This window comes from Centruroides sculpturatus, unplaced genomic scaffold (genome assembly GCF_000671375.1).
Source record: "Centruroides sculpturatus isolate CEXI.00-Female unplaced genomic scaffold, Cexi_2.0 scaffold62, whole genome shotgun sequence".
NCBI lineage: Eukaryota > Metazoa > Arthropoda > Arachnida > Scorpiones > Buthidae > Centruroides > Centruroides sculpturatus.
In genome coordinates, this window is record NW_019384388.1 from 515,851 (window position 1) to 538,295 (window position 22,445).

The following is a 22,445-nucleotide window of genomic DNA, read 5'->3' on the forward strand; positions in this document are numbered from 1 at the left end:
CATCAAATATTTGTATTATTTTAAATTATAAATTTAATAAGATTTTTTTTGTTGTTTTTGTTAATATTTTAAAATATTTTAAATTTTATTCGTTCTGTGAATAGAAACTTTATTGAATGGTCGCCATGGTAACGAGAATAAACATCGTCGCGGCGATAGATGATCTTTCGAATTTAATATTCCTTACTCCGACAGGAAAAAAACGGGTTAATGTTTATTGGTAAATTAAAATTATTCTTTACATTAATTTAACACTAAATATTTAAAATTGTTTAATCTATTTTTTAAAATAAAATTCAAAAAGTAGCGTTCTATAAGGAATAATATAGAATAAGGAAAAATTTATTATTAGAATTATTATTATTCACTTGTTTTTATATTTTTTAAAAGTAATATAAACAAATAAAATAATTTTACCGGTTGTTATTTTAAAGAAACATTTTAGAAATTCCATTCGTTCGGGGATTTTCGCTTCTATCGAAAATTAATATTTAAACATAATTATAAATTTATATAATAACAGATTTTTCATTTTAAAATAAACTATAAATTTATAAATCATACGCTCGTTAGATAAAATATTATTATTTAAAAAATAATTTTAAAAATTTAAAAAGATATACATTTCTGGAAAATTAAATTATTATTATTATTTTTTGCCAATAGGGAGTGTTGTCTCTCAAGATGGCGGCTGCCATGCTGATGGATTTTAATTTTGATAAATTTGTTATTAATAAAATTCTTTATAGTAAAATATGGCTTAGGAGAATTTCAGGATTAACTATAAAATTAGAAGTTGATTTTTAATTATTTTTAATGTTGAATGAATTAAAATAGTAGAAATTACTTATAGGTCATTTGTATATATAGTCACGTGTTTATAAATTATCTAAAAGTAACTTCTGCTGAAAGAAGATTTGTCAAGAGTTAATACATGGCGTGTATTTGGTGCTTCAAAATTTTACTTCTAAACTTTTTCAGCACTAAGAAGGCCTTTTCATATTATGGGTTCAGCCAGGCCCACAATGGAGGTGACTGATGAAGGATGAACTTGCCTCCTGGGGTTGATCACCTGGATTCAATCCCAGAGTCACCAAAGCTGTAGGTTGATGCTATAACTGCCTCAGGTCGTCTACTTTAGGCATTAATTAATAATTGGAACTCCAAATGCTTCACTTTTTGTCATAATATCAATACTATCTTTATCATTCCATAAATCTTGGAATTTTTTTGGGCTTTTCTCCAGTATTAGCTTTTCATTGAGTTGAAATCTTAATAGTTAATAGTAATCAAGTTGTTTTGATTATTTAATCTTACATTAATTTAAATAATTTGTAGATTTATGTGATAATTATCTTGAATCATAATAAGAAATTAAATTAGATGATTTACTCAAAAATGGATTTGAATCTGAGAACTCTACTTCACATAAGAAAAGATGTTCCTGGGTCCATGCCTCACAGTTTTGGAAGAGTAAATACTTTATTAATCTATTTTATTTATATTGTGATTTTCTATTATTATATTATTTAGAAAATTCTGAAATATTTTTGTTTCTTTAGATACATTTTCATGATTATGCAAAACTCAAACAGTTGCACAGAAATGAAATGTTATCTAAGAGAGAAGATAATAGATATGAAATTGAGCAGTATGTGAGTGAAAATAAGAAGAAACAGTTCTACGGTGAATGGTATATTCAAGCAGAAAAGAAATTAACTGCCAATATTGCCCAACATAAAATTAAAGATGCATTAAAAAACAGAAATGATTGGTTGGAAGAACGAAGAGACAGGTATCATTTGAGCTATTAAATTTGATTTAAAAATATAAATTCCATCTTTAACTCAATGAATGGTGGGGATAGTTTTCAGACCAGAAAGTGGCTTCATCCCTTAGATAAAGAGTTGTTTAAATATTTAAATAGAGCCTCTAGGAATTCAGATAGTGTTGTAGGATTCTACTGAATTATTCAGTTTAAAATCTTTAATGAACTATAGGAGCCAAGATATCAGATATAACCTGAATTAATCACATGTAAGACCTCCTCTTCCTAGCTTTAGAATACAACTGAAGTTGGTGAATGTAATGTCTGTGTGTATTGTATTGTGTTGTGGCAATTTTGTATCAAGTTTTTCTGTTACATAAGAAAATTGTTGACTGCACCGGTAACAAGTTACTTTGATTTCCTGTTACTCTCCTTTTCTAGCACCAACCTTCCATTAGACATTTTGTGTAATCTTTGTTCACATAACCTACAAACTTAACAAGACTAACACCTAAAACAATTAAAAAAATACACGAATAAAATTAATAAAACAAAAACAGATTTTTTACTATTTTCTAAAGAAACTTTAACTGTTTCCTATATCAAAGGATCCCTAAATTTTAGGGATCCCAAGTGAAGATAGGATCACTCTTAGAACCCCATTTTATAAATAGATTTATGTTTACTTATATTACATACTACAATTATTTATTATAATGCTCCATTGTCAATAAACATACTTTATGTGTAATTATAATATTTTTTATTGTAGAATATAATGATCACATTATTAACTATTTATTATATTTTCATGTAGTTCTACATTTATTGCATTATAAAAGAATTTATATGATAAATTTTGTAATATTTTATGATATTTATAGCTAATTTTCTCTGTTAGATTGCGTCAGTTGTATGAAGATGAAAAAAATAAATATTTTCAAGAGATCGAACAGCAAGGAGAGACTCCGGCAGAACGTAAAACAAGAATGTTTTATTCATTGCAATGTTTACTTGAAAAGAAAGAAGAAGAACGACTACAAATTGTCAAAGAAAAGTTAGATCAACAATGGAGGTAAGATGTTAAAATCATGCATATCAATTTAAATTTTAATAATTGAATTTTTTTTTTTTTTTTGTGAAATTAAAAGAATTAAAAGCATAAATTGATAATCATTTTAATTTAATTTAATTAATTTAATTTAATTATTTTAATTTAATTCTCTATATTTAATTATTTTTTATTAAATATAGAGAAAATTGCCATGAATTGGATCCGATAATCAGTAAGATGATATGTAAAGAAGTTTCAAACGATCGAAAACAGCAGCTCATTCTTAAAGCTAAAATGGAGGAAGAGATGAGGGAAAGGGAAAATATATTTGCAAAATGTTGGCAGAAAGATGCAGAAATTAAATCTGAAAGGATTAGATTCGAAGAAGAAAATCGTAGAAAGAAAAATATTGAGTATGCTTTGATTCAAAAAGCACACTTTGAGGAGGAACAGAGGAAGAAAAAATTGCAAAAGTTAGATAAAGAAGAAATAGAACTTGAGGTTTGTCAAAATTCTATTACTTTTGCATTTTAATAACTAATTCTTAATAAAGATGATGATGATGATAATTTTAAAAACAATATAAAACATGTGTGTTTTGTTGAGGGAAATTATACTTTAAATTTATTCAAATAATATAAATTATTACAAAAATACAAAGATAAATTAAAATGATACTATAATTGCCATTTAGTTAAGTTATATATGTTACTTAAAAAAAGTAACAGTAGAATCTACTTATTGTAATAGAAAATATTCAAACTTAACATATGTAAAANTTCAGTCACCCATATTCATTTACATTTTCTTGCATACCAAAGTTTCATATTTAATCAATAAGTATTAAATTTTATATATTACATGCCATTATTTTTCTATAATTCATTTCATTCAATTCTTTAAATTTGATCAGAGAAAAACAAACTGCATGCATTGTATGGTGGCAAATTACTAACTAGAATTCCAATAAGTTCAGTTTTAACTTAATTTTGATGGAAACATTGTAAATTTCTCTCCGTAACTAAATAAAATGCATCAAAACTAAACGTAAAAGAAATAATTTAGAAAATAAATACGAGATCAGGTCCCATTCCTTATAAATAGTTGTCTTTAGTAATCTTGTTTCGATCTCAGACCAGGTACTAATTATTAAATAATTTTTAAAAGGATTTAATTAAATATAAATCAATTATTAAATTGAATTTTTTTGTGTGAATAAATGGCTAAATGATTCATTAATTCCTATTTTTAGTCAAAATAATAGAAAAAGTACTTTAGTTTTATATATGAGTTATAAAACATGTCATAAAATGATTTTTACCTTTCAGATACATAATAAAATAAATAAAACTTGTAATAAAATACAAGGTTTTGTCGTATCTGTGGATGAGCTTTTCCATCCCCTTGTCATACAATATTGCCACCAATGACTTGAGATGGGCCTTAACGTTGTTTTGAAGATTGTCATTAGTCTCAAACCTCTGCCCTGCTAGCCACGTTTTCAGTTCAGGAAAGAGGTGGAAGTCTTCGCACATTAAAAAGTTACAAGCTTGGTGGAAGTGTTCACCACCTTTAAACACACAGCATATAGCCTCAATTTAGCACCGAGCGACTTCAACCTCTTTCCTGAACAGGAAAAGTGGCTAGGAGGGCAGAGGTTTGAGACTAATGATGATCTTCAAAACAACGTTAGGGCCTATCTTTGTTATTTATACTTGTTTTTTTTTTTTATGGACCATCAGAGCTTGAAAAAAAATAGCTTATGTATGTTCAAAGTAGACACAAATGATATAAGTCAGTCGTTTTCAAAGTTATTTAATCTGTGGATGTATTTGACCCACTCACTTATCCTGTAAGTTTTACCTTAGATATGTGCCTTAACATTTTGTTTATTCAGTAAGGGATATGCAATATATGAAAATATATATTTTTTTCTTTCCTCTGGCTAAACTGCATAGAATTTCATATAAGAAAAATGACTAGGTCAGTCTACAGACTACCCGGTACATGCTTGCAGATTGATTGTGGTACGCACATTATATTTCGAGAACTCCGATTATCCAAATTGATTTCTTCTGCAGATGATTTGTACTTCTTATTAAAGTGGTTTTTTTATCAGAGTTAATCACTTGAATTTTATTAGTTCTCAATACAATTAATTTGGGCTATCTGTATTAGTATTTAGATTAGGAATTTAACTAGTGCTGCTACATATTTTCAGAGTTTGGAAGTAGTACTTACTGCACAAAGTTTAGAAAATCCTGATGTAAACATTGGCATATATTAGCAATATAAACATATATTGTTTTTGATGCAAGAGTTCTGAATTGTGAATAATGATCGATTAATATAAGAGAATCTGCAGCTAATAAAAGTCTATTTTTTTCAGAAACAACAAAGGGAAATAATGAAGCTCGACAAGATTTGGAATCACGAGAAAAAGTTGAAATCTCAAGAAAAGGTGCGACGGGATTTGGATAAATGTTTAGTAATTAAGAATAAAATTCGACAAAAGCAAAAGGAAGAGGAAGATATATTAAATGAATATTATATAACTTTTAGAAACCTAATAGATGAGAAAAATAAAACAAGAAAAATGGATAAGCAGGTAAAGTTTAGTTTAAATATCAGTTTGTTCATAATTTATTATATATATATATATATATATATATATTTAGTGTCTGTAGTCTTTTTGTCTATGGGTCATTGATACTTTACAAAAATCTAGAAGCATTAGACCTTCATCAAAGCATCTGTTGTTACACTACAGAGCGGCAACATTAAGTGAATGTTACAAAGTCAAAATATTTCTAGAAAGTTTCTAAATAAAGTGCATTTATCTAACAGTATACAAAGCATGATAAACTTATAAGGTCACTGAAGATAATTGACAGTCAAAATTACTTAGAATACAAAGGAACCTAAGAAGAAATGATATCATAATCCAGAGTTGGCAAAGTGCTAGATCTGGGCTTACATTTTTGGGGGGAACAATTATTATTTAGTTTATTTTAACTGATCAAAAATATCTAAATCATCCATTAAGTTTAAAAATAAAGAAAATCCTTAACAAAAATGAATTAAAAACATCTAAAATTTATTAATATTAAACGAAGAATTCTAAATTCAAACTAATGACCTAAGCTTCCATTATCTGATACAAAAGAAAATGTAGGTTTATCACCTTCATCTCTCAAGTCACAGCTACAAAGCTGTGATTAGAAAACTTTGTTTGGTCGTAACAGTTTTTTTGTTCATTTGTTTATAATTGCAAGTGATGTCACAATAGTTTCAGTCACCCATATTCATTTACATTTTCTTGCATACCAAAGTTTCATATTTAATCAATAAGTATTAAATTTTATATATTACATGCCATTATTTTTCTATAATTCATTTCATTCAATTCTTTAAATTTGATCAGAGAAAAACAAACTGCATGCATTGTATGGTGGCAAATTACTAACTAGAATTCCAATAAGTTCAGTTTTAACTTAATTTTGATGGAAACATTGTAAATTTCTCTCCGTAACTAAATAAAATGCATCAAAACTAAACGTAAAAGAAATAATTTAGAAAATAAATACGAGATCAGGTCCCATTCCTTATAAATAGTTGTCTTTAGTAATCTTGTTTCGATCTCAGACCAGCAATGCCCTCAACACATATCAATTTCGCATTAAATTTATATTATGATCATAATAATAATAATTNATCGCATAGACAAATGAGACAAATGTCTAGGGCCCCAAAGTGGGTTAATCCGGTCCTGGTAAGCTCTAAAAATATAGAAGAAAAACCCATAGTGGTCTCGTGTGAAAAGAGAAACAAATTGAACACATTGATATAGAAGCTTTTATGAGAGTAAATTCGAATTTAATTTATTTTCAAGTTCTAAGTTTCTTATCGGTTCTTATTTCAATCTTCTCAAGTTTGGATCAAGTCTTTTCTTTTAGCTCTTTGTATACTAGAAGAGACTTTTAACAAACCTACGATTGGTTCGGCCCGCCAATGGTCAAGCGATTCCGTTCCCTGAACACTGGGAGTTCGGCGTGGGTTCGCACATAGCCAGAACGGGCTGGCCACGTGGAGTTTTCTCCACATCTGTACCGCCTGGATAGGGGCCAGGTACCCTTAAAAATACCTCTCCCGGAAGGCATATCGCCCGAGTGTTGCGTTGCCATAACTTAAAAAAACAAAGGATTGGTTCGGCCAGACCCACGTGGGACAGACGGAGACCGATACACCGATAAATCCTGAGATTTTCCATCTCTCCGAATCGTTCCCGGTCTTCCTTAGCTATGTGGTCCGGATATGAAAGGCCCCATCCTTCACCCACGGTTGCCCGAATGAGGCCTGCTACAAAGGATCTTGTAAGAAGATAGAAAAGAGTAACAAAAATATTTTAAATTATCAAATAAATTATAATTGTTATTATTTTTTAACATTTTTAAAAAATGAATTAAAAATATTATAAATACAGTATTTAAAAAATAATTTTTATCGACGCCATCTTTTAACAAAAGAAAATAATAATTATTATTTGTAAATACTGTATGACTTATCAATTTTATTTAGTATTAAACATCAAATATTTGTATTATTTTAAATTATAAATTTAATAAGATTTTTTTTGTTGTTTTTGTTAATATTTTAAAATATTTTAAATTTTATTCGTTCTGTGAATAGAAACTTTATTGAATGGTCGCCATGGTAACGAGAATAAACATCGTCGCGGCGATAGATGATCTTTCGAATTTAATATTCCTTACTCCGACAGGAAAAAAACGGGTTAATGTTTATTGGTAAATTAAAATTATTCTTTACATTAATTTAACACTAAATATTTAAAATTGTTTAATCTATTTTTTAAAATAAAATTCAAAAAGTAGCGTTCTATAAGGAATAATATAGAATAAGGAAAAATTTATTATTAGAATTATTATTATTCACTTGTTTTTATATTTTTTAAAAGTAATATAAACAAATAAAATAATTTTACCGGTTGTTATTTTAAAGAAACATTTTAGAAATTCCATTCGTTCGGGGATTTTCGCTTCTATCGAAAATTAATATTTAAACATAATTATAAATTTATATAATAACAGATTTTTCATTTTAAAATAAACTATAAATTTATAAATCATACGCTCGTTAGATAAAATATTATTATTTAAAAAATAATTTTAAAAATTTAAAAAGATATACATTTCTGGAAAATTAAATTATTATTATTATTTTTTGCCAATAGGGAGTGTTGTCTCTCAAGATGGCGGCTGCCATGCTGATGGATTTTAATTTTGATAAATTTGTTATTAATAAAATTCTTTATAGTAAAATATGGCTTAGGAGAATTTCAGGATTAACTATAAAATTAGAAGTTGATTTTTAATTATTTTTAATGTTGAATGAATTAAAATAGTAGAAATTACTTATAGGTCATTTGTATATATAGTCACGTGTTTATAAATTATCTAAAAGTAACTTCTGCTGAAAGAAGATTTGTCAAGAGTTAATACATGGCGTGTATTTGGTGCTTCAAAATTTTACTTCTAAACTTTTTCAGCACTAAGAAGGCCTTTTCATATTATGGGTTCAGCCAGGCCCACAATGGAGGTGACTGATGAAGGATGAACTTGCCTCCTGGGGTTGATCACCTGGATTCAATCCCAGAGTCACCAAAGCTGTAGGTTGATGCTATAACTGCCTCAGGTCGTCTACTTTAGGCATTAATTAATAATTGGAACTCCAAATGCTTCACTTTTTGTCATAATATCAATACTATCTTTATCATTCCATAAATCTTGGAATTTTTTTGGGCTTTTCTCCAGTATTAGCTTTTCATTGAGTTGAAATCTTAATAGTTAATAGTAATCAAGTTGTTTTGATTATTTAATCTTACATTAATTTAAATAATTTGTAGATTTATGTGATAATTATCTTGAATCATAATAAGAAATTAAATTAGATGATTTACTCAAAAATGGATTTGAATCTGAGAACTCTACTTCACATAAGAAAAGATGTTCCTGGGTCCATGCCTCACAGTTTTGGAAGAGTAAATACTTTATTAATCTATTTTATTTATATTGTGATTTTCTATTATTATATTATTTAGAAAATTCTGAAATATTTTTGTTTCTTTAGATACATTTTCATGATTATGCAAAACTCAAACAGTTGCACAGAAATGAAATGTTATCTAAGAGAGAAGATAATAGATATGAAATTGAGCAGTATGTGAGTGAAAATAAGAAGAAACAGTTCTACGGTGAATGGTATATTCAAGCAGAAAAGAAATTAACTGCCAATATTGCCCAACATAAAATTAAAGATGCATTAAAAAACAGAAATGATTGGTTGGAAGAACGAAGAGACAGGTATCATTTGAGCTATTAAATTTGATTTAAAAATATAAATTCCATCTTTAACTCAATGAATGGTGGGGATAGTTTTCAGACCAGAAAGTGGCTTCATCCCTTAGATAAAGAGTTGTTTAAATATTTAAATAGAGCCTCTAGGAATTCAGATAGTGTTGTAGGATTCTACTGAATTATTCAGTTTAAAATCTTTAATGAACTATAGGAGCCAAGATATCAGATATAACCTGAATTAATCACATGTAAGACCTCCTCTTCCTAGCTTTAGAATACAACTGAAGTTGGTGAATGTAATGTCTGTGTGTATTGTATTGTGTTGTGGCAATTTTGTATCAAGTTTTTCTGTTACATAAGAAAATTGTTGACTGCACCGGTAACAAGTTACTTTGATTTCCTGTTACTCTCCTTTTCTAGCACCAACCTTCCATTAGACATTTTGTGTAATCTTTGTTCACATAACCTACAAACTTAACAAGACTAACACCTAAAACAATTAAAAAAATACACGAATAAAATTAATAAAACAAAAACAGATTTTTTACTATTTTCTAAAGAAACTTTAACTGTTTCCTATATCAAAGGATCCCTAAATTTTAGGGATCCCAAGTGAAGATAGGATCACTCTTAGAACCCCATTTTATAAATAGATTTATGTTTACTTATATTACATACTACAATTATTTATTATAATGCTCCATTGTCAATAAACATACTTTATGTGTAATTATAATGTTTTTTATTGTAGAATATAATGATCACATTATTAACTATTTATTATATTTTCATGTAGTTCTACATTTATTGCATTATAAAAGAATTTATATGATAAATTTTGTAATATTTTATGATATTTATAGCTAATTTTCTCTGTTAGATTGCGTCAGTTGTATGAAGATGAAAAAAATAAATATTTTCAAGAGATCGAACAGCAAGGAGAGACTCCGGCAGAACGTAAAACAAGAATGTTTTATTCATTGCAATGTTTACTTGAAAAGAAAGAAGAAGAACGACTACAAATTGTCAAAGAAAAGTTAGATCAACAATGGAGGTAAGATGTTAAAATCATGCATATCAATTTAAATTTTAATAATTGAATTTTTTTTTTTTTTTTTTGTGAAATTAAAAGAATTAAAAGCATAAATTGATAATCATTTTAATTTAATTTAATTAATTTAATTTAATTATTTTAATTTAATTCTCTATATTTAATTATTTTTTATTAAATATAGAGAAAATTGCCATGAATTGGATCCGATAATCAGTAAGATGATATGTAAAGAAGTTTCAAACGATCGAAAACAGCAGCTCATTCTTAAAGCTAAAATGGAGGAAGAGATGAGGGAAAGGGAAAATATATTTGCAAAATGTTGGCAGAAAGATGCAGAAATTAAATCTGAAAGGATTAGATTCGAAGAAGAAAATCGTAGAAAGAAAAATATTGAGTATGCTTTGATTCAAAAAGCACACTTTGAGGAGGAACAGAGGAAGAAAAAATTGCAAAAGTTAGATAAAGAAGAAATAGAACTTGAGGTTTGTCAAAATTCTATTACTTTTGCATTTTAATAACTAATTCTTAATAAAGATGATGATGATGATAATTTTAAAAACAATATAAAACATGTGTGTTTTGTTGAGGGAAATTATACTTTAAATTTATTCAAATAATATAAATTATTACAAAAATACAAAGATAAATTAAAATGATACTATAATTGCCATTTAGTTAAGTTATATATGTTACTTAAAAAAAGTAACAGTAGAATCTACTTATTGTAATAGAAAATATTCAAACTTAACATATGTAAATATAAATATAAATGATTTTAATTACAAAAAAATTTCTAATGAGCAATAAGACTAATTGAACTCATAAACAAATTCAGTGAACATCACCACAATCATCTTGAAGATGTTTTGATGTAATTAATAAGATAAAAATATTGTAAAAAACTGGTTTTCATTTTTAAAAATCCTAAATATAATTAAAATTTTTAACACGTAAAACCTTTTATTTACATTCTTCCTATATTAAAAATTCTTTTCTTAATTAAAAATTTAATAAAAATGTTTTGCCTTTTAAAGTTCAAGGACCACTTCAACCGCTTTCAGTCATTTTTTGTTTTTTTTCAAGTGAAAAAGTTTAATTCAGTTAAAATTTGTAGTACTAATTATTAAATAATTTTTAAAAGGATTTAATTAAATATAAATCAATTATTAAATTGAATTTTTTTGTGTGAATAAATGGCTAAATGATTCATTAATTCCTATTTTTAGTCAAAATAATAGAAAAAGTACTTTAGTTTTATATATGAGTTATAAAACATGTCATAAAATGATTTTTACCTTTCAGATACATAATAAAATAAATAAAACTTGTAATAAAATACAAGGTTTTGTCGTATCTGTGGATGAGCTTTTCCATCCCCTTGTCATACAATATTGCCACCAATGACTTGAGATGGGCCTTAACGTTGTTTTGAAGATTGTCATTAGTCTCAAACCTCTGCCCTGCTAGCCACGTTTTCAGTTCAGGAAAGAGGTGGAAGTCTTCGCACATTAAAAAGTTACAAGCTTGGTGGAAGTGTTCACCACCTTTAAACACACAGCATATAGCCTCAATTTAGCACCGAGCGACTTCAACCTCTTTCCTGAACAGGAAAAGTGGCTAGGAGGGCAGAGGTTTGAGACTAATGATGATCTTCAAAACAACGTTAGGGCCTATCTTTGTTATTTATACTTGTTTTTTTTTTTTATGGACCATCAGAGCTTGAAAAAAAATAGCTTATGTATGTTCAAAGTAGACACAAATGATATAAGTCAGTCGTTTTCAAAGTTATTTAATCTGTGGATGTATTTGACCCACTCACTTATCCTGTAAGTTTTACCTTAGATATGTGCCTTAACATTTTGTTTATTCAGTAAGGGATATGCAATATATGAAAATATATATTTTTTTCTTTCCTCTGGCTAAACTGCATAGAATTTCATATAAGAAAAATGACTAGGTCAGTCTACAGACTACCCGGTACATGCTTGCAGATTGATTGTGGTACGCACATTATATTTCGAGAACTCCGATTATCCAAATTGATTTCTTCTGCAGATGATTTGTACTTCTTATTAAAGTGGTTTTTTTATCAGAGTTAATCACTTGAATTTTATTAGTTCTCAATACAATTAATTTGGGCTATCTGTATTAGTATTTAGATTAGGAATTTAACTAGTGCTGCTACATATTTTCAGAGTTTGGAAGTAGTACTTACTGCACAAAGTTTAGAAAATCCTGATGTAAACATTGGCATATATTAGCAATATAAACATATATTGTTTTTGATGCAAGAGTTCTGAATTGTGAATAATGATCGATTAATATAAGAGAATCTGCAGCTAATAAAAGTCTATTTTTTTCAGAAACAACAAAGGGAAATAATGAAGCTCGACAAGATTTGGAATCACGAGAAAAAGTTGAAATCTCAAGAAAAGGTGCGACGGGATTTGGATAAATGTTTAGTAATTAAGAATAAAATTCGACAAAAGCAAAAGGAAGAGGAAGATATATTAAATGAATATTATATAACTTTTAGAAACCTAATAGATGAGAAAAATAAAACAAGAAAAATGGATAAGCAGGTAAAGTTTAGTTTAAATATCAGTTTGTTCATAATTTATTATATATATATATATATATATATATTTAGTGTCTGTAGTCTTTTTGTCTATGGGTCATTGATACTTTACAAAAATCTAGAAGCATTAGACCTTCATCAAAGCATCTGTTGTTACACTACAGAGCGGCAACATTAAGTGAATGTTACAAAGTCAAAATATTTCTAGAAAGTTTCTAAATAAAGTGCATTTATCTAACAGTATACAAAGCATGATAAACTTATAAGGTCACTGAAGATAATTGACAGTCAAAATTACTTAGAATACAAAGGAACCTAAGAAGAAATGATATCATAATCCAGAGTTGGCAAAGTGCTAGATCTGGGCTTACATTTTTGGGGGGAACAATTATTATTTAGTTTATTTTAACTGATCAAAAATATCTAAATCATCCATTAAGTTTAAAAATAAAGAAAATCCTTAACAAAAATGAATTAAAAACATCTAAAATTTATTAATATTAAACGAAGAATTCTAAATTCAAACTAATGACCTAAGCTTCCATTATCTGATACAAAAGAAAATGTAGGTTTATCACCTTCATCTCTCAAGTCACAGCTACAAAGCTGTGATTAGAAAACTTTGTTTCGTCGTAACAGTTTTTTTGTTCATTTGTTTATAATTGCAAGTGATGTCACAATAGTTTCAGTCACCCATATTCATTTACATTTTCTTGCATACCAAAGTTTCATATTTAATCAATAAGTATTAAATTTTATATATTACATGCCATTATTTTTCTATAATTCATTTCATTCAATTCTTTAAATTTGATCAGAGAAAAACAAACTGCATGCATTGTATGGTGGCAAATTACTAACTAGAATTCCAATAAGTTCAGTTTTAACTTAATTTTGATGGAAACATTGTAAATTTCTCTCTGTAACTAAATAAAATGCATCAAAACTAAACGTAAAAGAAATAATTTAGAAAATAAATACGAGATCAGGTCCCATTCCTTATAAATAGTTGTCTTTAGTAATCTTGTTTCGATCTCAGACCAGCAATGCCCTCAACACATATCAATTTCGCATTAAATTTATATTATGATCATAATAATAATAATTTATTTTTAATTATGTATTAAAAGTAGATAATAAATTTTACTTTTTTCTTTAATTTACCTTTATAGCAGGATTAGATGAAGACTTTTTTCATTCCAAGCAAACAAAGTTGTTTGCCTCGCTCACATTTTAAAATTTGATGCAGAAAAACACTATTTAATTATTTATTTTAAGTACAAAACATGATTTTTTAAAAGATAGAACTTATAATTTATATTCTTTATAGAATTATTTTTGAAAAATTGTACCCCTGAAAATGTTCTGCATCGAACAGATGCTTACTTTCCTGCTGCGTATAGTTAGCTTTGCTTAATAATTGCAACGGTTCTTTATTCTTTGATTGTGCTATTGTATTATCCTACAATTGAATGTGATCTACTGATCTTGAGTCTTGTGGCTAAATATTTTTGTTTAATAAATATATAAAATTCGACATTTTTATATATTTATTAAATGTAATTAATGCCAGCCGTGGTCTTTTTACTATTTTTTACTTAAATATTTCTGTTTTATCCAATTTGGAGATTCAGTTTTATTCTTAAACTTTTTATTTTTTTCACTATCTCAATTAATTTTTTACTACACAACAGTAAATTCTAATTTATTATGAATTTTTATACTTAGTGAAGACCAGATGTAATGTAAATATTTAAAACGTAAAGAGTGGAGATTTGAAAATAGAAAACTGTATAAAGAAAAATTAATTTCAAAAATATTTTAATTTTTATTTGAACTTTTGCCAGAAGCTGGAGAATATTAAATTAATAATATAATTTTTTCTAAAAGATTTAAAAATTAGGTCTGTGTCTAGACGAGAAAAATAAGTAGAAAATTAACATACGCAAACAATTATTGAAGTGAATTTGTTATGCTGTTTAATTTCAAACAAGTTTTATCATTTAATTTATCCAAACCAGGGGCATGGATACAATGTGTTTCACCCATCCAACTCAGGACTACAACACTCAGTCAAGGGATAGACTACATGCTTATTCTAAGGGGCTCCCGTGTGCTTTTCAGAGGGCAGGATTGCATTGCCACCCTCCGAGTCGGTAAAAAAACACTTGATTCCGACTCCAACTCCAACTCTTGATAATTTTAGTAGGCTGACTCTGACTCTCAACTATGGCAAAATTAAATACCAAGTCATTTTATGGGAGTGTCAGAGACACTCATAGGGGGTTACCCTACTCTGAACTCTAAAAGGAGCCCCGGGCATTTACCCAAATACTTTTATAGTTAGTATTTTTAATATTTAACTTAAATAAATAGTTATTTGTATAAAGAAATAATTTTTAACAAATATTTAATAAGAGGAAAAAGGGAAAGCGATAAAATTCTACATCTACATATTTTTTTTCTACATCTATTGCACTTCAGTTTCACCTTTCCAGAAAAGTTTGTCCAACTAAAAAGTGTGCGATCTACCTACTTCATCCTCTTGTTCAGAAAATAAAAATATATACTCCGATCAATCAGTCTGGCTCATTCAGAAAAATAGAGTACTTATTTAGAGCGGGGATAATAAAGGAACGAATCAAAAATGTTCAAATTCAATTGGGTCAAAATAATTTAACTTCTAAAAACAAATACTACAAAGAAAACGATTGATACATATTTAATAAATTAAATTGTTGCATTTTGTATTTAAAATAAATGAATTATAACAAAATACAAAAACATTTTTAAAATGCAAATAATGATTGTTATTTACAGTTTTATTATAAAAATATACACAGCTTTAAGTGCTTAAAATCAAGCAGAGAAGCATCACACAGTTTTGCCACTTATTTTGTGACAGTTTTTTGTTGTTTATCCTTTGAATATCTTAACCAGACAAGTGTTTTATGCTGATTTTGACATGTTCTATAACTTAAATTATGCTGTTATCTTTTGTAATACTGGGGATAAGATTTTTATAATGCAAAGGGGTTGGACTGTGTAATGTCTAAACCAATGAATAGTCCACCACCGATTACCTATACTTTACTGAACTGACTTCTTAATGTAAAGAGATTATTTATTTTACTATGGCAGAGATATGGCACATAGCATAAAAGGCTTTATCATTTATTTTGTTATTTATTTTTGTTGAAATAATGACTATATTCACAAATAAAAATCAAGTAAATGTTTGCATACTAACAGTAAAGTGAATGGTAATTGGTTAACTTCTAACTCTAACCTCTTGATCTGTAGCTACGGATACGGTCGTAAATTACTTGGATAGAAATTTTCGTGAAAAAACAATAGAAATGGAAACATTGATCAAACATATAAAAATTAGTATTTACATGATAAATAAGAATAAATTGGATATTAGTTATTTTAACTTTTTATTTTATAAATAATATAAAATATTGAGACATCGTGCCCTGTCTCCTTTATCCGTAACGAATGATATCATTATTGATTCAAGCACTTTTTAATGGGTAAAATTACAAGCAGTGATGTAACCTTCATGTGCTGGTACCTTTATTGGAAAATCAATAAATCTAGTTTCTGTTATGTTATCTTTATTTGATTTTCAGATAAATTAAACTACAACATATTTATAACATTAACTTTTTGTTTAAATGATACAAGTTAATGTTACACTTAACGTGGTCTTTGCACTGATAATTTGTTTTAAAAATTTCAAATATATAAGTTTATTAAGTTTTCCGGTTAATGTAATTGTTTGTATGTTGTTAATTATATAATAATTTGATTATTTGATTACATAAGTATAATTTAATGTTTGGATTTTCAGTCGAAAGAAAAATTACATCAAGAACAATTACAATATTTTAATTATTTGGCTAACGAATTAGAAGAAGAGAAGAAAAGAGGGTTAGAAATGGTAAAATTTTTCAAGGAAGAAAATGATAAAGTATGGAAAGAAAAAGAGCGTGCGTGGGCCGCCGAAAGAGAAGCTCGAAATAAACTTATGTGGGAATGCTACAATGCGATAGTTGCAGACATTCGACAAAAATGTAAGTTTCTAGAACTGTTTGTGGCAGATTCCCACTTTTGTGATCTAATTAAGTAGTAGAAACTATCATAATGTAAGGGATTATTTCTCCCTAAATTGAGATTACTTAGTTAAAACTGTATTTATAGGAAAATAAGATTGCACAGAGATGACCAACAAACAACTACAGCATTTTATACTACTGTGGCTAATCTGCATCTATATGTATATATGAAATGATACACAAAAAGTAAATTGTCAAAATGATTACATTTTTACTTTGTTTACACTAAAAAGAAACTATGTCAAATGAAGCATAGGATAGGATGTCTAAAAATGTTTGTAGAAAGAAGATAAAACTGGAAGGATGGCTATCACTTACAGTTTTATCTTTCCTATGTTCAATTTTAGTTAGTGTATTAAAACTTTCCATCAGTTAAATGGTTACAAATTAAGAGAGTCTAATAACACTTGAAAAGTCCATATTTGAATCCGTGCAGTCTTTATTTCCATAACATATTATGTACAAGGAAGATAAAATAGCATAGTCAAGGCAATTTTCTTTTTGTTGATTAGCTAGATGATCAGCTGATCATTGTCAAGCTAGAAGAGAAGCTGACTAGTTAATGAACTAGAAGAGTGGCATTGAATTTTTCCTTGTTGAACAACTATTTGCTGTTCAACAAGGAAAGATTCAGTGCTTTTATATTTCTTGATTCCTTTGTCCTGAATCATCATCTGGTTAGTAGTTGTCAGGTTTTGCTTCTGGAAGCTTCACTCTTGCTTGTTCTTTTTCCATTTGGATAAAGTTCTTTCTACTTGTCTTGAGTTTAGATAAAAGAATGATGAGATGCTGAGGAATGAAACTCAACATATATGGGTGGAACTGTCCTTAAAAATTTCTGAAAACCCAACTTAGACTCATACTTCAGACCTTCAGATGACACGCTGCTGCCATCCTATCCGGATACTTATGCTTTCGTCAAAACCCCTGTAATTCAGTTATCATAAACCAATTTCTCATTTTTTTCATTTAATTGAAGTATGATGCTTAAGATAACAGGTTGTTTTTAAAGTTTTTTGCATCATTCATTATTCGTAATGATTAATCTAATACAGCATTTAGTTATAATATAGCAAAAGAAAAAATTCAAACAAAGATATGGCGAAAAGTATTCACTCCACCCTGGGCCCTATACAAGCTCTCAAAAGTTGTGAGGAGCATATTTTCATTTAAATTTACTACAAAGAATTGTACAGTTGTCTCAATAGATTTATATGAAAATGCATTTAATGTATATATGATTGTCAAAATTACTTCAAATGCTCTTATTCCTACTTCAGATAATTAATATACTAGTGACAAATTAATCAATCATAAATAATATAAATGTAATTTTAATTGTTTAAGTATTCTAAATTCTAATAATTTAATATATTTTCCTGCCATAAAACAGTCTAGTAACGTACATAAAAACTTATAAATACGAAGAATTAATCTTTACGTTGAATTTCAGTCGATTCCGTAAAAAATCATCGCGCAGAAATTCAAAAAGAAGCATTCGAAATGAACAAAAAAATGGAAGAATATAAAAAAGAAGAAGCTGAGAAAGTAAAAAAGTGGAAAGACACTCAACTACGACATCAAAAAGATCTTTTGGTAAGTTAATAATTGTTTAAATTAACATTTTAAAAAAATAAATTTACATATTAATTTTAACTATTTATGTACATTAAGCTCTCATTGTTACACTTAAATAAAAGTCATACATTATAAACTTTTAAAAATAAAAAAAAGTAGAAAGATTAGTTCCCAAAAGACATCTTTTTTCTTTTTTATTCTCTTGACTTTTGATTGCGCGATCATTTGTCATCGTCCTCCAACTCCAGCGTGGTAATTGCTAATCAATGTAAAAGTAATAATCATTTCTGATAACAGCTGTTTAAAAAAATACATTTGAGTGTATACAATAAAAAAAAAAGAGGGGAATTTTCTCTTTCACATCAATCATTTACTTTTACTATCAAAAAAGAAGTATTTTTAAACGTGAAAGTGATGTTTTTACAACTTTTGGTTTTTTAAATGTTTGCATTGAACAAATTAAAACTTTTTGTCGAATTTAAAAAGCGCACTGCAAAGATTTTTTTCTAAATAAATAAATCATAATAATTAATCTTTGTTTTCACTTTTTTTAACTGAATCGTTTATACATATTTTTTTTGGTAAAAAATTGGAGAAAAGAGGAATCACTCTTAGAACCCCATTTTATAAATAGATTTATGTTTAATTATATTACATACTACAATTATTTATTATAATGCTCCATTGTCAATAAACATACTTTATGTGTAATTATAATGTTTTTTATTGTAGAATATAATGATCACATTATTAACTATTTATTATATTTTCATGTAGTTCTACATTTATTGCATTATAAAAAAATTTANAGAAAAAAGGATGATATTTATTATTCTATGCGCTTTATTGATCGATTTTATTATTAAAAACATAAATGAAACTAATCAAAAAATTAAAAGGTTTCCTTGTTATATAAATTGTTTTACCGCATAATAAAATTATGTAAGTGTCGACGTTCAGAAGTTAAATGAGAAGTCGATTGTCGGAAGCATTATATTTTTAATTTCTTGACAGATTATTTACACTAAACACGTCGAAATAAATGGAATGCAGGATAGTTAACGTGTATTGTTGAACTTGCATATCTGCAAAGAATAGGGACCAGTAGTGGAACCAGATCCATCTGAAATAAAGGGAGGTTCTTGAAAAGCATAATAAAGAATTTATGTTTTCAATGAGCATTTTTATAACTTTAAAATTATCTTCAGTTATTTTTGTTGCAGTCAAGATTATAAATTCTACAAAGACTCTTCTGGTATGACTTGTTTTTAGATTTAACTTATTACATTTCGGATTGGGACATAGTTATGATGGATCTTTCTCAAGAACAGATAAGATAAAGTCCTCGTGAATTATCAGTGCCATTATCAATCAGCTATTAGCACTTGCTTCTTTACTGATATTCAGAAAACTGGACAGAAATCGGCATTGGCCTTCAACCATTAACTAGACAGTCTATATCAGCTTCAAATCAGGTATTAGTTGCCATCTCCTGTCAGGGTAGATATATCATATAGCTGAGACTTTGTTGCAAGCAAAAATAAATCTTAATTTACATTGTCACATTCAAAACTCAGTTATACTTTTGTTTTCACAGCATATTATCTTAAATTTTACAGTTTTAACTAACTTGAAACATGATTTAAAACAATACTAGAAATAATTTTAAAGCTACAAAAATTTAACAAATACAGAAATTCTTAAATAAATTACTTTCGTTCAGAATTTAAATTTTTACATATGTATTCATTATTTACAGATTTAATCTTACAATAAAATTAAAAATAGAAGAAAATGCTCCTACAAAAAAACTTAATCTTTCCCCTCTCAAAAAAGAATGATGAGTTACATTCTTATAAAAAATATATTTTTAAATTAAATTTAAATTATGAAAATATTCACAATTAGTTTTTATACAAAGGAAGCCAAAAAAGGACTTCTTTTAAATGTAGATTGCAAAAAGTTCATTTTTCTTGCCAGGAATCTAATCTTTAATCTCAATTTATATGACAGAGTCAAATAGAAGACATAAAGAAAGCAAAGCAGGAAGAAGAAATGGAGAAGATAAAGGAATGGGAAGCTCATAAAAGAGCAGAAGAAGAATACGTCAATAGAATGAATCAAATATTAGAAAATCCCACATCCGTCGTCTCGCTTCATCCTTGCCGAAGGGGAAGATTTCACATACCGGTTAATGAAGTATCGTGATAATCTTATTTTAAAATATTTTGTATGTCATTTTAAATTTTAAAAATAAACTTTTATCGGTTTAAATAAATAAATATGAACATTAATATAATATTACATTTTTAATTATGATGTATTTTAGACCGTAGTTTATTTACAATGCGACATTCTGATTACATTATTTAAAACTAAATCTGATAGCTCGTCTGTAAATAGTTGAAGGTTCCAATATATGAGTAGAGGGCCTTTTTTCGAACCAATTTTGGGTTAGGCCAGGCCTACAACGGGTTGGTCAGTAAGGGTCGGCTCACGATATATCAGGGACGGGCATGAAAAATTTCTAGAAGTTGCTCGTGTAAATCGCATTAGCCTGACACCTTAACTGTTTGGCCATTGAGCCATTTCCAAATTATGCTACAAACTCTAGCTTCTTAATTAATTGTCTTATTCAAACACACTTTATATGCATGTAAAAACATTTTAGTTATAAAATCTTTTAAGTTCTTGCCAAAAAATTAAATTAATCACTTAATTATTAATTAAGAGGATAAATTAATTAAATAAATCTCCAGCTAGATTGGAAGATTCACTTCAGATAGAGAGATCGCTTATTAATGGAGAGATTTGATGAAGCGAAACAAAAGATAATATTAGTCAAATGATTAGATCGACACGTCGGTGACACGGTAATATAATTAACAGTGCTGCCGAATAATTGAATCGGTCCATAATAATTTAGAAGCAATTACGTATCACCAAAAATAGATTCTGCAGAGAAACTAAAGATAAAAATTATCCCAACAGTTCCTTATCAGATAAAGAAGAGTAGTAATTTGATATTTGCTAGTTAAAGATGATTATCCTTAAAAATTAAACGACTAGACTTATTAAAATTTCTAGTTAGGAGTTCATCAGATCAACAAACCAATTAGAAAGATTACATGTGTTTAAAAATAATTATTAATTAAATTAATAAATATTGATTATCCAACTTCATATTATACATTTTTCGAGGATTCTGCGATTACAATCGCATTGTTATTTTAATTTTCTGTTCAAAATGAATTGGATATTATAGTTTAAGGGATTTATCTCACAGTTTTGTTCAGTTATATTTACAATATTTAAATAAGAGGTAAAGTTAAATAATTAAATAAAGTTGGTTAAAGTATATAATTATAATTTTTAATTACTTTTGATTTATAAGCTTTAAATTATTCATTTTCTGTTATAAATCGCGTGGCACTAAATAATGAATACGTATATTTGGTTGTTTATATTTACTTTAGTATATAGGATGAGCAAAAGTTAGTTAACATTTGTAAAAACTAAACTATTGCCTTATTAAATATGCTAATTACATAACCTTAACATATTCATATTTTTAAGTAGAGATGAGAAGATCCAATAAAACATGGTTAACTTACTTCTCGGACATTTTGCATACATAAGACAAACTCTTAATGGCTAATAGGATACATAAGGTTCTGGTACTCGTATTTACTTCACTGCACAATAGTCAGTACTACTGTAATGCCAGAATTTCTGTCTTATTCAAATACAGGTTCGTCAAAATTGTAATGGCTTTAACAAATGCAGTCCGCATAAAACAAAACATAGTTAATTGATTTCTAAGCCACTTCGTATATATATATATATATATATATATATCTCAACACATATCAATTTCGCATTAAATTTATATTATGATCATAATAATAATAATTTATT

The 22,445-nt window shown here is 27.4% G+C and overlaps 2 protein-coding genes across 3 annotated transcripts; both read left to right on the forward strand.

Annotated features, from left to right (window-relative positions):
• Window positions 1-702: 702 nt before the first annotated feature.
• LOC111618134 (cilia- and flagella-associated protein 53-like) lies at window positions 703-7,570 on the forward strand. The gene is made up of 6 exons (XM_023359584.1): window positions 703-1,473; window positions 1,563-1,795; window positions 2,670-2,843; window positions 3,023-3,323; window positions 5,212-5,452; window positions 7,512-7,570. Exons 1-6 carry the CDS (start codon window positions 1,384-1,386, stop codon window positions 7,568-7,570), a joined length of 1,098 nt encoding a protein of 365 aa, XP_023215352.1. The 5' UTR covers window positions 703-1,383.
• On the forward strand, window positions 7,496-21,631 carry LOC111618146 (cilia- and flagella-associated protein 53-like). 2 transcript variants are annotated; one of them, XM_023359607.1, is made up of 9 exons: window positions 7,496-7,627; window positions 8,746-8,880; window positions 8,970-9,202; window positions 10,077-10,250; window positions 10,432-10,732; window positions 12,614-12,832; window positions 16,685-16,907; window positions 18,403-18,545; window positions 20,541-21,631. In XM_023359607.1, the coding sequence occupies exons 2-9, from the start codon at window positions 8,791-8,793 to the stop codon at window positions 20,733-20,735; spliced, it is 1,578 nt and encodes a 525-aa protein (XP_023215375.1). In that variant the 5' UTR covers window positions 7,496-7,627; window positions 8,746-8,790; the 3' UTR covers window positions 20,736-21,631. The 2 variants fall into 2 exon arrangements, with proteins under 2 accessions (XP_023215375.1, XP_023215376.1); XM_023359608.1 differs by lacking the exon at window positions 7,496-7,627 and having other exon boundaries at window positions 8,109-8,880.
• The last annotated feature ends 814 nt before the right edge of the window (window positions 21,632-22,445 follow it).